A 16,269-nucleotide genomic window follows, 5' to 3' on the forward strand; every position below is an offset into this window, starting at 1 on the left:
AAGGATGTTACTAGTGGCAATGGAGGAAGAAGGATATAGCAGATTTTATAAGACAATGCATGGCTTGTCAATAGCTGAAGGCCTCGAGATAGTGCCCAACAAGATTGCTACAGTCCTTAAATGGGAAGTAGTGTGTATAGATTTTATCTCATGTTTGCCAAAGATCAAGCAAAGTTTTAACGTAATTTTGGCAGTTGTAGACATAGTAATCAAAACAGTACACTCATTCTAAGCTAGACCACATATCAAGTAGATCGGTTGGGTTCAACTATAAAGAAGAGAGTTAATATACCTGTACGGAGTGCCAGTCTCTATAGTGATAGATAGGAACACCAGATCCACCTCAAAGGTTAAGACGGGTCTTCAGAAGGCGTCGAGAAAAGTTTGATTTACCACCTCACATTCTCAATATTATTTTTCTAAAAATCTTAAAATTTTCTAAAACCTTCGTATAACTTGTTGGTGATTGACCATCATAAAATTCCAGTCTATAAGAAATTAAAAAATTGGGAAGTTTGGTAATGTAAAAAAAATGTCTATTTTTCAACTTTTTCTAAACTTTCCTCTATTGTTTCATTTTAAAATCTTATACAACTCATTTATGCTATCTTTTATATTTAAATGGACCCTATCAACCTCATGCCACATATTTTAAAAGAATAACGAGGATCAACACAAGAGCATTTTAGAGTTGTGTGTCACAACAATTCTGAAGAGGGTAGGTTGTAACCCCTTAGATCACAAATAACAGTGACCCTTAAGTGAAACCTAATCGGCCATGCGAGTGTAAAGATAGACAAGTCCATGAAGTGATTAAGGAGGATGGTGTATCATCCAACATACCAAAGAGTTGTGCAAGACAGAGGCAACAATGTCGACATGAGTATCAAAAATAGGCTTTTTGAAGGGTTAGGTATGGCCCCAAGCCTTAACATCTAAAACCAGAGTTTTAGAGTGAATTTGGGTATACGACTTTGGAATAAGTCTATAACACTATGTGATGGTGTCAATTGAACACGAGACGGATGTTCTATAACACTATGTGATGGTTTTCCTAAATCATGTCCATACTTTCAAGATTTTTGATACCTCGAAATGTACCTTAGAGGAAGTCATTGTGTCAACTCTCCACCACCCTTTGGTCTTGTGTTGCTTATGCCTGGGTCACAGTGAAGGCTCTCCACCACCCTTTGGTCATGTGGCCTAAGCTAGCTACTCTGTTGCTTATGCTTGGGTCACAGTGAAGGCTCTCCACCACCCTTTGGTCATGTGGCTTAAGCTAGCTACTCTGTTGCTTATGCGCTCCACCACCCTTTGGTCATGTGGCTTAAGCTAGCTACTCTGTTGCTTATGTCTGGGTCATAGTAAAGACGAACATTGGTAGACGAGTGTCTCCAGAGAATGTTACTTTTTTTTTTAATTTTAGTTTGTATTTTGGTTGAATCCCAATCCCTAGTTTCCATTCTTGTAATTAACTCAAATGTTCCTATTGAAATAAATTTTTGTTTGTTTGTATCTTTTTAAATCTTTTATTGTTTTAAAGTTTTGAGAAAGATTTATAGCAGTTTTGGTCAAATTCGTTGTAATTTAGTAAATTTTTTATTAACCCATTTTTTTTATTTGTTTGTAAATTTAGTTTGAATTTCAAAATATTTTACAAAATAAATAACCAGATGAAATCATTGAAAGATGGAAATATTGAATTCACAATGAAAGTAATGGATTTATATGAAAGGAGTTTTCATCAACTATTGTTGCAATAATTATTTGGATATTATTCATTCTTCATCTATGAATTTAACAGTATACAATTTTTTTTTTTGTATTTTTTTGAGGTAACTTTTTCATAGAAGAGAGATATTTTACCTATACCTATATTTTTTTTTTAGTAGAATTCGTAGCCGCCCCCATGGCTCAATGGTCGATAGAACCCAAATGAATGGATATTCGAGACATCTCCATGAGATAAATGACATGCAGGCCTGTTCTCGATGCACGAGTGAGTGGTGATGGTTGCATTGAGAGACTTTGGATCAAGATGAGATACGACGTTGTATTGAGAGACTTTGGTCTCGAGCAGAGGCAAGGTCAAGCCAAATGACTTAACCTAGTGTAGAGGCAAGGTCGAACCAAAGAACTTTCACAATTTTGTTCTCCGACAATATTGTTGTCGACCCAATTTTTGTTCCTATTGCAAAATCATAATAACCTATTATTATTCGCTCGTCAAGATAGAAAAAATATAATTAAAATCAATTTAATTAATTTATTAATAATATGATGTTAGAAGATTTTGCGAACAAATTTAATTATGTGTTCAATACAATTTGTACTAATGCATCGATAAATTTATTGGGTATGGTCTCACTCGGTAGATCATCAAACTGTACCATATTAAAAACAATGTGTCATTAAGTTTTAAAAATATCATTCTTTAGTTAAAGTTGAAAATTAAACAAAAAAAAATAGAGAATTATCATTCCATTTAAGAAAAAATATAGAAATAATAAATTTGTCTACAAAATAATGATTTAGTTTTGCTGAGGTATTCCTCTATGCATAGCAATGCTACTCTCACATTTGTGTGCTACTTCCAACTGGTGCAACCTCTGGAGGTAGCACAATTATACCAAACGGTGCAGCTTCCGACGCAATTCTTCCAATCGATGCAGCATTCGGGGTTTGAGCAATGTTTCCAACCGATGCACCTTCTGGGGTTTGAGCAATGCTTCCGACCGATGCACCCTCCGGGGTTTGAGCAATGCTTCCGACCGATGCACCCTCCGGGGTTTGAGCAATGCTTCCGACCGATGCACCCTCCGGGGTTTGAGCAATGCTTTCGACCGATGCACCTTCCGGGGTTCAATGCTTCCGACCGATGCACCCTCCGGGGTTTTAGCAATGCTTCCGACCGATGCACCCTCCGGGGTTTTAGCAATGCTTCCGACCGATGCACCCTCCGGGGTTAGAGCCTCCGGAGTTTGAGCAATGCTTCCAAATGGTGTGGCCACCGGGACTTTTGTGCTACTTCCAATTGGTGCAACCATTGGGCCTTGTGTGTCTTGTGATCCAAAGGCACGAAATGAAAATTGATGATCAAGATTTACGACACCATTGACATCGCCAAAAGTGGCATCCACCTTTGCACAACATTGCCAAATAATCACTAAGATTAGTGTGAAAGAGTAGCAATGGTTAAGGTGTGGGTGCTTGAATTTTTTTTTTATAATGTGAAGCTGTTTATATAGTCTGATGGGAAAACTATATTTAGAAAAGACCACAAAATTTACGTGGGTCTGAGAACCTTCCAAGTATAGAATGTTTGACTATTTAATTTCTAATTTCTCCCTCCCTTAAAGCATAAGGAAGGATAATTATATTTTTAAATAAAAACATACTGGTTGCTACCCTAATGTGTAATAAATTGATATTTTATTTTATTTCATGAACTTAATATTATTTTATATTATGGTAGAGTTTTTCTAATGGATTGTACTTGCTTGGATTATTTGTCTCATTCGTACAACCCATTTATAGCATAAAGGAGGAAGGTTGTCACCACTGTGTATAGTTTTGAGACCATGTTTCTTATTATGATAAATAGTAAGGTTATTGTAATTTTTTGTAGTTTTGAGACCACGTTTGAGGTTGTGTAAAAACATGGTTATCGTTACTGTTTGTGATTATAAGACCATGAGAAACAATATTGTAGTTTGTAGATTACGAGAAACAGTAAGATTTTCGCAACTTTTTATAGTTTTTAGATCATGTTTGAGACTGAGAAAGAAGAAGGTTATTTTCATTGCTAGTTCTATAACCATGAGAATTAATGAGGATGGCACCGCTTTTCATAGTTATGAGATTATCATTGTTGCATGTAGCTAATTTGTATATACTAGATACCATGTAGAGTAGGTGAAACAGGAGCATGGCAAGGGTTCAGATTATGATAGACATTTTTATGCGCTAGATCTCTTCACTAAAGTTGGGCGAACATGATTTAAAAAGTATAGAAGAAAGTTTGAAATGAATTGGTGAATTACAACTCTCGAATTTAGATGAAATTCGAGAATAAGAAACGCAAAAGCTAAAAGTCTAACTCTTGATTGGAAGTTTTGTTTAGCTTGATTCATGCTCCAAATATTTGTCAAAATTTCATAATTTATAAAGAAGGATTCACGAACTTTGAAATGTATTCACTTACAAGGGCCTTGCCGACTTCAACTCTGTATATCGAGCTTTGAATGTGATGATGAGCTATAGATCTTCTAAATCATCTTCAAAAATAAAGGAAATTTCACGGCTATATCCGTAGATTTTTTGCAAATTGGTACTATAGCATGTCTGGTTAGTTTGAGTAGGGGTATTTTTGTAATTTCATCAAACTTCAAGGTTACTTTTGTGAATTGTAATTTTTTTTTTCTATTTTGATGTTATTTTTCTAAAAGATTTACAAATTTTATAAAACCTTCTTAGGTCAGTTTTCTCTATTGATATCTTATCATTACTTTTCACAAGAAATTAAAAAGCTCGGAAGTTTGGTACTTTTTCAAAATTTTCCTTTATTATTTCCTTTTCAAATCATATACAACTTATGTATGCTATCTTTTATCTTCAATTGAGACCCTATTAACCTTCGATATCACACACGACCTATTTAAAAGAAGAACTTGGATCAACACAACAGTATTCAGGACTTGTTTGTCACAACTATATTGTGAATAGAGTAGGTTGTGACCCTTACGTATCAACAAGCAAAATAGCAACCCTCAAGTGAAACTCAACTGGCCACGCGAGCGCGAAAAGTAAACAAGTTCATGAAGTGATCGAGGAGGATGGTGCATCATCCATTACAACAAAGAGATGTGCAAGAAAGCCAATTAAAGTCATAGGCAAGACAGAGGCACCAAAAATAGGCTTTTTAAAGGGTCAGGTAGGGACCCGAGCCTTAATCTCTAAAGCTAGATTTTTAGAGAGAATTTGGATATATGACTTTAAAATTAAGTTCGTCTATATGGAATATGAAAGCTCACCAAATTTTGTATTAATCGAACACCGACATATGCTCTACAACACTATAGGATGGTTCGCCTAAATTATGTCCACACTTGTCTGATTTAAAATGCCTCAAAATGTATCTCAGAGGGAGGTATTGTTTCAACTACCCACCACCCTTCGTACCCACCACCCTTGGGCCCTGTGTTAACACTTTCTCTCGAACAAAATAATCTATGAAGAATTTCTTCCAGCTAGGCTTGCGTATGGACTTCTTAGGCACGCCACCACCTGAATAAGGCACTGACACATCATGTTCACTAATTTCCTTCTTAATATGTTCCACGTCATAGCGATTCAATCTGGTAATCTTCTAAAAAGATCTAATTTTGAGAGCATTTGACAATTCCGGCCTCAAAACAGTCTTCTCTCCGATGGTCTTAAACTTTGAGGCTTCCACAACTATAAAAGCCTCTTCACCATTTGAGTCCAGTCCACCCAAAATATACAAAGCATCTACATGCCCAGGCTTCAAGTCGATTGCGTTCTGAAACACCTCAATTGCTCGCTCATCTTCCCCCATTGCATGCAAAGCGGAGGCCAAATTACAGTGAGCATCAGCATAATCTGGTTTCATGACCTCTTCCAAGGCCTTAAAGGCAGGATCCAAATTACTGATATGACCCTCCAATGGTTGAATTTGAGCTTTTCATTGCTCCAATTCTAATGACAAAAGGTAATAATTCATCTCAACTTGTGCAGGCTCAACATACTCCATACACGGGTGAATTACATCACTGGCAGACTACAAAAGCTCTCAATCTTCGGATCCTTTTTTACCATTCAATATATTTGCAGGAGCTTTATATCCTTGGTCAAGGTCCAAGTCATCCTTACTATGATCACCAAGGGCATGCTTGAGCTTCTGAGCAAGGGACTCATCTTCTTCAGCTACCCAACCATCATGCTCATCACAAGCACCGTCACCATTGTCACTAGATGCATAGTCCTGACTTAAGAAGGTGTCAAATCGATCATCCAAAAGCCGTCGAGTTCGTGGCTTATCAACATCATCTTCAACATGGTCAATGTCTGCATCCTCAAAAATGTCGTCACCAAAAGAATTATTATTAACAATATTCTGGCTTCCTGTCGCCCTTTTAGAATCCTTAGCCACACTAAACTTATTATCCGTTGAACCATCCTCCCCTTCTTTACATAAATTAACCTGAACTATGAAATCCTTCTCCAAGTCCTCAACATCAAAATCAAATTGTGATAAATCATCATCATTAAGCAGTGCTTCTATTTCTAGGTCAGGCTGGGGCGGAGCATCAGTAGTCGAATCTTGCGAATTGGTAGTTTGATCCAAATTCTCCAAGATGAGGAAATCGTTAGCCTTAGAGGGGAGGTAAAGACCGTCAAGATCGTCAAAGGTTAGCTTGAAAACTTCATTTTCGTCGAATCCCAAATCCAAGGCCGTGGAATAAACAGAAGGGTCACCAAGGGTAGCAAAATTGGCATCGGGGAAAAAAAGAGAGTCCAGAAGCGGATTTTGGAGAGAATCAAATTCAAAGCATAAATAGTGGAATTAGAATTTTGATCATCTATAGAGACATCATTTTGATATATGGCTGAAGTCACGTTTGTTGGTTGGTCAAGAACCTCAGTGGTTAAGCAGTGTTCCCAAATTGGATCGGAAGAACTTTTACTTTTATGTACAACATTTGCTTCTGATTCCTGCATTTTGACTCGGCAATTTGGCTTAATATGGTTTGGCTTTCCGCAACAATGACACACCACTTTCATCTGACAATCTCGTTTAAAATTGCCAGGTTTTCCACACCTGTAACAAGCTTTAAAAGGCTTGTTTGACGTCTCCTCATTTCTGAATTAATTTCCATTGCATGATGAAGGCTTTGAATGAAAATTTTGTCTCCTTTGATCTTTGACATACAACACATCTTCTGACTTTGGGGAAAACTCGTTGCTGCTAGTCATTTGCTTAATCAAGGCTTCCTGATGGGAAGGAAGATTCTCCAATTCAATAATTGAAGGTTGATTTGCCCACCCTTGTATTGAGGAAATAAAGGGCATAAAATCTTTTCGTAATCCACGAATAAGATAACGCCGTAATCGAGCATCACTCACTGGCTCCTCAGCATCTAATTCTGAAATTTCAGAACATAGATTTTTCACTTTCAAAAAATATTCTTCAACAGAAAAATTACCTTGAGTTACCATAGCTAGTTCATTCTCTAGGAATTGCAATCGAGCGGTATTTTTCTTAGTGAACAGCTTTTGAAGTGTTTCCCAAACTTGCTTTGGTGACTTTAAATCATGAACATGATCAATATATTCCTTGCTAATCAAAGTTCGCATGGAAAATATGGCTTTTCCGCATTTGATCTTCCACTGTCGACATAGTTCTGCATTCTGTGGAGTATCTGCTGGAATTTCTGTGTCATCACCTTCAATTAAATCCCACAAATCTTGCCCTTGTAGATAAGCTTCCATGCATAACTTCCAATAATTATAGTTATTGCCAATAAGCTTTTCCATAGCTATGCCCATAGAAGCACTTCCACCATTCATCTCGTTGAGTAATAATATCAAACCGTACCGACTTGGATCTGATACCAACTGACACAATATCTACCACTCAAAAGTGTGAATAGATATGAAAATATTATTACGCAACGGAAGAATAAAGATTTAAGAATGAGAAATAGAATTGGGATTGAAGGTTTTTTTTCATTAATATTCACAACGTTTAAATAGATACAAGATACCAACTAATACCTACAAATAAGGAAAAATATAAACTAACTAAATCTTGAGAATAAAATAAAATATACTACTAATCAAATCTAATGATTAGGAATATCTAAGATATATTTCTTAACTAATATATTTTTTAAATATGAAAGGATTACGAATATCATATATTCTATCACTAATTTAAACTAGAAATAAGTTGCACTCAATTCTGACACAACCTTACTCATTCATCAACTAAAAATTCACAAAAACACCTTGAATCCATCACCAAACATATTGTTAAATTAAAAGAATTTGACATCTTTCATATAAAGAAATTCATGTCATAACTTTAAATTCTTAAATACGGCAGCTGGAATCTTAGTTTGTTTGACCATCGCCACCATAGTTCAGTGACATCAGATGAATACTTTGACTTAAAACAGTTACAAATATGTTAGTTGTCGGTAACTATAAAGAAGGAGAAAGAACGAGGTTGATGATTATGGACGACATGACTAAGCTGCGAGTGCACAAAATTGTCTGACTACAAAATTGAAACCTTACAAAGAATTATAGAGAAAATTTGTGAAGCTGAAATTTTCATTTTTCTTTGTTGAGAAAAAGAATTATAGAGAAAATATGGGTATGCTATTTTATGATTAGGTCAATATGAAAGCTCAACAAATTGAACACTAGAGGGAATTTTATATGTAATGACCCTGAATTTCTATTTACTCACGGTCGCTACTCATGTCTCATGATCAGCTAATATGCAGAATATAACTCTTAAAAAAGAAATATCATCAATACAATAAATGTTAAAAATATTTAAAATATCTTCTTCTCTTGAAAACATTGCCATTGCCCTGGTTTTACATATTTCATACAAAATACTGACTTTCAAAATAAAAAAAAATACAAAATAATTGAAACAATGAAATGCAACACAACATATTCTAATATAAGACTAGGAATTTAAATATGCATCTACCCTATGCACGTGTCATGGTCTCTACTTGTGATGTCGTTGTCATTAATGCATGGGTGCATTGCCTTTACTTGAAAAATGATGTGGCACACGGCCTGAGTATTTCAAAGAATACTCGGTAAGTGACCCCACTATAGGGGTCAAGTTAAATGCAAACACATGAAATCATGCTCTAGGGACCTATCTCTATCTCATACTAGGGGTGACCTCATAAGTACTATAGATGTGTAGTACTTCCCTACACATGATCCACACGTGCAAGTGTGAATCACCAAGTGGCTCGCACATCCCTTGGACCCTCTCTTGTCAAGCTAGCTATCTGAAGCGAACAATCATATATTATAGCTCATACAATTTCTAGCCTATTCTATAGTAAGGCCACTTACGTGGTTGGCCTTAACCGGAGTTCTCCCTAATTATTAACGTTAGCTCCCGTTCATCAAGAGCTGCTTCAATTATTGTTGGGGTTCGTTTCCTATCAAACCGTTCGTCACCTTTCGTTATTATTTCACAATTTAATTTATAGTCCAACTATTAATGTGAAATACGACTCTAAAACGACATCAATTACCTTAATCGTGGCCAAAAATAGGTTCGAAAGGGTTGAAACAGTAGAAACTAGGCTAAAATTGGAAATTCGAGCCGAGCGAGCCGCAAGAACCCAAACCGAGCCGAGGGGTTATTTTCATCACAGGTTGACACATGGCAGAACCAGAGTGAGCCATGATAGTGCAGCGGCTTCGAGTCGAGGTGTGAGTTAAGTTTCAGGTAGCAGGTCAGCTAGCAGGTCGTGTCGACTACAGGTGGGTCTCAGTTGCATGTTGGGTCGCGGGTGTGTGGGCTATTGAGCTAAGATCATAGAATGGGTCGTGAGTTGTTTTGGGTCTCAAATTTTTTGACTGTTGCTGGTTAAAGTTTGTAGAGGTGGGCGCGGGTCAAGTATGTGGATCGTGGGTAGTGGGTCGCGGATTTGGTCTGACTCGAATCTGTCGAATCCTTTCTTCTTCGCGCAAATGGCCATGCATTTTTTCGGTGAACCTTCTCTTTCTTCCAGCGACGTTTTCGACGCCGTTTTCTTTCCTTTTTCTTCCTTTACCTCTTGGCTTGCCTACTCTCTTCACTTTCTCGAAGTCTCATGGCTTAAACGTGCTTAAAACAACAAATCTACAAAAGCTTAGGAAACCCAAACTTCGACATCGTTTACCAACGACAACAAATCTACAAAAGCTTAGGAAAAGGGCACAAAACTCACTCTAGGTTGATGTGCAGTCATCGGTGATCCTTTTCATGGCGTCAACTAAGCATTTCAACGTTGGGTATGGTGGTTTAGGCTATGGGTTTCGTTTTTTGATCTTGTGAAGTTGTGAGTTTCTTTCTGTTAAAGATCATGTATTTGTTTAGATTGTTGTATTTTATTAAATCTAGATGTAGTTAGGAGTTGATTTGATTTAATTTTGATTTGATTTAGATTTAGTTTTGATTTAATTTAATTTTAATTTGATTTAGTTTAAATTTGGTTTAGTTTTTTTATTTATTTACTGGTTTGTTACCCGTTTTTCTACCCATTTTTAAGGTAGATTTTTTAAATATCTTCTTGTATTCTCTGTGTATATATAGAGCATTCTTGCTCTTCATAATACAATCTTCTCATCTACTATTCAAGCACTCCCTCTTTAACTAACAATTGGTATTAGAGCCCTCTTATGAAGGGATCTGTGAGATCAAAATGGGAGGAGAATCCAATTTTTCAGTTGTTGCACAACCATTCTTCGACGGAGACAATTACCAAATGTGGGTCGTTTGTATGGAGATTTATTTAGAGGCTTTGGATCTTTGGGAAGAGATAGAAGAGGATTACGAGGTCCCTCCGCTTCTAGAAAATCCTAGTATAGCACAAATCAAAGTACATAAGGAAAAGAAGACAAGAAAATCAAAGGCAAAAGCTTGCCTATATGCAGCCGTATCTCAAATGATCTTCATGCGGATAATGTCCCTCAAAACAGCAAAGGAAATCTAGGATTATCTCAAGGATGAATATGAGGGAGATGAGAGGATTCGTGGAATGAAAGTCCTGAATTTGATTAGGGATTTCGAGTTGCAGAAGATGAAGGAGTCGGAGTCGGTGAAAGAGTACTCTGACAGACTTCTCAACATTGCCAACAAGGTGAGATTGCTTGGTTCTGTGTTAAATGATTCCGGGATCGTTGAAAAGGTGCTAGTCACTGTTCCAAAGAAGTTTGAAGCCACCATTACTACTCTAGAGAACACCAAAGACTTGTCAAAGATTTCTCTTACAGAGCTCTTGAATGCTTTACAAGCACAAGAGCAAAGGAGGTCTATGAGGCAAGAAGGGGTGATTGAAGGTGCCTTACCTGCTAAGCATCAAGACAATAGTAGGTATAAAAACAAGAAATTTTTCAAAAACCAATCGACGAATGGAGATTCATCTACCAATTATCAGAAGACAAAAGGAGGAGGTTTCAAAAAACTCCTATCCACCATTGTGAGAAGAAAGGTCTGTTGTATATCGATAATCGGCCAGGGAAATCACCGAGAGGATATTGTTGACAGGAGGTTGTTGGAGGGAAGATAAAATGCGTAAAATAAGAGAGAGAGAAGGATTGAAAGTTTGACTGCTCTTCAAAATCCGGTTGTGAAATCTTGTAAACAGATTTCCTATTTAAATACAACCTATCCTAAAAATGGGTGGAGAGTGGCCAACTGAATCTGTGCCACTTCCTAGAAAATTAAATACAACCTATCCTAAAAATGGGTGGAGAGTGGCCAACTGAATCTGTGCCACTTCCTAGAAAATTGACGTCTAAGAATTCGCTAATCCATTCGAGAGTGGCCAACTGAATCTGTGCCACTTCCTAGAAAATTGACGTCTAAGAATTCGCTAATCCATTCGAATAAAGAAAAAACAAAGGTTTTATCTAACAATCTCCTCCTAAAACCTGTGTTATATCTGCCTTATTTCGTTTCGTTTGAACTCCGTTTTGAGCCCTATGGCTCGGTGTCCCTGGCGGCATGTCCTCCAGACTCCACGTCTTGTTCGGCCGCCTCTTCTTCGAGTTGGCGCGCCGCCAGTCCAAGTGGTTCACCTCTCCCTAATAGGTCTTCCATCTTCCGGTACCTGGCCGAGAGGTTGACCGGTTGCTCGATGTCCCTGGCGGCATGTCCTCCAGACTCCACGTCTTGTTCGGCCGCCTCTTCTTCGAGTTGGCGCGCCGCCAGTCCAGGTGGTTCACCTCTTCCTAATAGGTCTTCCATCTTTCGGTGCCTGGCCGAGAAGTTGACTAGTTGCTCTATCTCTAGCTTTAGGATGTAAAGGCAATTTGTCGTGCACCGAACTTGCGTGAGCAACCGTCGTCGATCATCGCGGATCCTAAGTAGCCCGCGTTTGATAGAAATGTGGCAGCCGGCCTTATCGAGTTGACCCAGGCTCAGAATATTAGCCTTGAGTCTCGGGATGAAGTAGACGCCGGTCAGCTTGTGATGATTGCCTCCCTTGCCGACGAATAGGATGGTGTCGTGCCCTTCGATCTCGACGACGGAGCCATCGCCGAATTTCACCGTCCCGCGAATCCCCGAGTCAAGCTTTGAGTCTCGGGATGAAGTAGACGCCGGTCAGCTTGTGATGATTGCCTCCCTTGCCGACGAATAGGATGGTGTCGTGCCCTTCGATCTCGACGACGGAGCCATCGCCGAATTTCACCGTCCCGCGAATCCCCGAGTCAAGCTCGGAGAACGCAGACTTGGCCCCGGTCATATGGTTTGATGCCCCCGTGTCGAGGACCCATCGCCGGTGCTCTTGCTGCTCGCCTCTTTCACCGATTTGAGCGAGCACTCGCTCCTCCTTTAGTCGAATTGGCTCCCCAGGTGCATTTGTTATGCACAGTTGGAGTTCTTCCTCGGGTTCGACATTCACCGGAGCAGTTATGCCGTCGTCGATTACCTCTGTGGATTTGGGGAGTTCTTCCTCGGGTTCGACGTTCACCGGAGCAGTTATGCCGTCGTCGATTACCTCTGTGGATTTGGGGAGTTCTTCCTCGGGTTCGACGTTCACCGGAGCAGTTATGCCGTCGTCGATTACCTCTGTGGATTTGGGGAGTTCTTCCTCGGGTTCGACGTTCACCGGAGCAGTTATGCCGTCGTCGATTACCTCTGTGGATTTGGGGAGCTCTTCCTCGGGTTCGAGGTCAAGTAGGACTGATGCAGTCACCATGAAAAGGGCCGGCTCATCCTCCTCGGATTGAGCCACATGGGCCTTTTCGGCCGTCTCCTTGTTCCTGAGCTTGCTCCAGCAATTCTTGCTCAGGTGACCTCTCTTCCCACAGTACGAGCACTGGATTGGCCCGTCATCAGTCGACTCCTCCTTCTTTTGATCCGCCTCTTTCCTGTGCATGCGCCATCGAGATTTCCACGGCTTCTTACCGCCTTTGCGGCTGGAGGGCCCATTGCTCTCGCCGGTGTCATCACGGAGCTTTAGGCGTGCAAGCCATTCCTCCTCAGTGAGGAGTAGACGACCCTCCTTGTCGACAGCTGAAATGGTATTTTTCTTCCGCTGCTCGACGTTACGCAGTCTTCCGGTCATCACCTCTTCCACCGTTAGGTCATTCACGTCAAGCATTGTCTCGATTGAAATTGCAACTTGCTCGAGGTGATCAGGGACGACCTGCAGCATCTTCTTCACGATTTCTGTCTCGTTGATGCTGCCACCGAGTGTGGTGATGCAGCATCTTCTTCACGATCTGGGGTGTGCTTGGTGGAGAGAGATGCCAACATCTCTGGGGGCACAGATCGTAATATGGCGGCGAACGCCAGCCGATCCTCCCGGTACTCGATTGTTTCTCCTTCCTCTGGCTCGACAGCGTGCCATAACCCATGCGCCTGTAGGTTGACGCGCATCAACAAGGCCCACTCCACTCGTTGTAGTTGGACCTTGTCAACATCGGGTACTGAACGACGGCGGTCGTTGTCTCCCTGATCACTCGCTCAACAACACCTCGACGCCCGGTCATCACGACGTCGGCCTCTTCGTGGTGGTGATGGAGATGTCGGCACTTGACGACGGCGTGGAGGAGTGAGCGAGTTTGCTCGGGATGGACCCCACGATGTGCTTATTTTCGCCCTTTGCATTTTCTTCTACTCGAACCTGAGACCTGTGTGTTGTTAGGTCGACACTCTGACCACTTGAGCTATTCAACTTGATTGTTGATAGGTTGGCTCTTCTGTGATGGTATACTACCGATCGCTTCAACGAGGCTCTGATACCACTTGTTGTATATCGATAATCGGCCAGGGAAATCACCGAGAGGATATTGTCGACAGGAGGTTGTTGGAGGAAAGATAAAATGCGTAAAATAAGAGAGAGAGAAGGACTGAAAGTTTGACTGCTCTTCAAAATCCGGTTGTGAAATCTTGTAAACAGATTTCCTATTTAAATACAACCTATCCTAAAAATGGGTGGAGAGTGGCCAACTGAATCTGTGCCACTTCCTAGAAAATTGACGTCTAAGAATTCGCTAATCCATTCGACGTGTTTGTCAAATGGTCAAAGGGAAATTAAATGTAAACGTGTGAATCTAAATAAAGAAAAAACAAAGGTTTTATCTAACAAGGTCATCCACCATACAAGTGTTGGAGAAGACGTGACGCCAAATGCTCCAAATTCAATCAACTTGGACATGAAGCTGTGATCTGCAAAGTCAAAGGATAGGTGAAAGTAGTAGATGCACAGGTAATTGATCAAGAAGAAGAAGATCAATTGTTTGTGGTCACTTGTTTTTCAGGAAAAGAATCAAGCGAGAGATCGTTGATTGACAGTGGGTGCACAAATCATATGACATATGACAAGGGGTTTTTTGAGGAATTAAGAGACACTGAAGTCAAGAGAGTGAGGATTGGCAACGGTGAACACTTGAAAGTCGAAGGAAAAGGCATAGTAGCTATAACAAGTTATGAAAGTACAAAATTTATTCTAGATATCTTATTTGTACCTAAAATTGTTCAAAATCTCTGAAGTGTTTGTCAGTTACTTGATAAAGACTATAAAGTGTTGTTTGAGAAGAAGCAGTGTTTGATCAAAGATGGTAGTGGCAAAGACTTATTCAATGTCAAAATGAAAGGAAAAAGCTTTGCTCTAAATCTGATGGAGAAAGAGCAGATGACCTTTATATCCATAGCTAGTGCCACTGAGATTTGGCACAAAAGACTTGGGCACTTTCAATATCGATGTTTGCTTCAGATGCAGTAAAAGAAGCTTGTAGAATGAGTCACTGACATTGATGATGACATGCCTCCTTGCCATGCTTGTAATTTTGGGAAGCAACATAGGCCACACTTTCCTAAAAAGGCATGGAGAGCCTCGAAAAAGCTGCAACTGGTTCATACTGATCTTTGTGGTCCTCAGCGAACATCATCATTAAATGGTAATCTTTATTACATTGTTTTTATTGATGATCTAACAAGAATGTGTTGGATCTTCTTGCTAATGCAAAAGTCAGAAGTTGCAGGTGTTTTTGGAAATTCAAATCCAGAGTTGAGAATGAAAGTGCATGCTGGATTCAGATGGTAAGATCAGATAATTGCAAGGAGTACACTTCAGAAACTTTTAACAGGTTTTGTGAAGAGACAGGAATTGAACATCAATTGATAATACCATACACTCCTCAACAGAATGGTGTCAAGGAATAGATTCATAATGGAGATGATGAGATACATGCTTCATGAGAAGAATCTTCCAAAACATTTTTGGGGAGAAGCAGCAAATACTGTTGTGTGCTTGCAAAATCGAATTTCAACAAAAGATGTGAAGGACCTGACACCATTTGAAGTCTGGTATGGTTACAAACCTTTTTTAAAGTTCCTTACTGTATTTGGGTGTCTTTGCTTCACTTACATTCCACAGGTCAAGTGTGATAAGCTTGATAAAAAGGCAGAAGCCGGCATCTTTGTTGGGTATAGCACTATATCCAAAGGTTATAGAGTTTTTTAACCACACAGTAGTCATGTTATTGTGAGCCAAGATGTTCATTTTGCTAGAAATGAGCAATGGAATTGGGAAGAACTAACGAAGGTGAATCAAATTTCTAATGCACCAAACAATTTAATCTTTGATAGCATGTTAGAAGAGTCTGAAGATGAACGACTAAAAGATTCTGAAGATGAACAACAAGATGTTTTGGTTGATGATGCACCTATCAGAGGAGGAGCCTTCGGTGATCGAGAAAAACAAAACCAGGGAGTTGGTTGATCGATCTCTAAACAGAAAGATAATTGGAGTAAGATGGGTGTTCAGGAAAAATCTTGGAGTTCACAACATCTAAACAAGGAGGAGTATTAAAGATCACGTATTTGTTTAGATTGTTGTATCTGATTAAATCTCCTTATAGTTAGGAGTTAGATTTAGTTTTGATTTGATTTAGTTTTTTTTATTTGTTTACTCGTTTGTTACGTTTTTTTTTTTTTTTTTTTTTTTTTTTTTTTTTTTTTTTTTTTTTTTTTTTTTTTTTTTTTTT

The 16,269-nt window shown here is 39.2% G+C and overlaps 1 protein-coding gene across 1 annotated transcript; it reads left to right on the forward strand.

The window, feature by feature from the left end:
• Positions 1-10,472: 10,472 nt before the first annotated feature.
• Positions 10,473-15,005, forward strand: LOC111436659. The gene is made up of 4 exons (XM_023074378.1): positions 10,473-10,649; positions 10,764-11,320; positions 13,418-13,585; positions 14,774-15,005. The coding sequence occupies exons 1-4, from the start codon at positions 10,473-10,475 to the stop codon at positions 15,003-15,005; spliced, it is 1,134 nt and encodes a 377-aa protein (XP_022930146.1).
• Positions 15,006-16,269: the final 1,264 nt, after the last annotated feature.

The sequence above is a fragment of the Cucurbita moschata genome, unplaced genomic scaffold (genome assembly GCF_002738365.1).
Source record: "Cucurbita moschata cultivar Rifu unplaced genomic scaffold, Cmos_1.0 Cmo_Scf00058, whole genome shotgun sequence".
Classification (NCBI taxonomy): domain Eukaryota; kingdom Viridiplantae; phylum Streptophyta; class Magnoliopsida; order Cucurbitales; family Cucurbitaceae; genus Cucurbita; species Cucurbita moschata.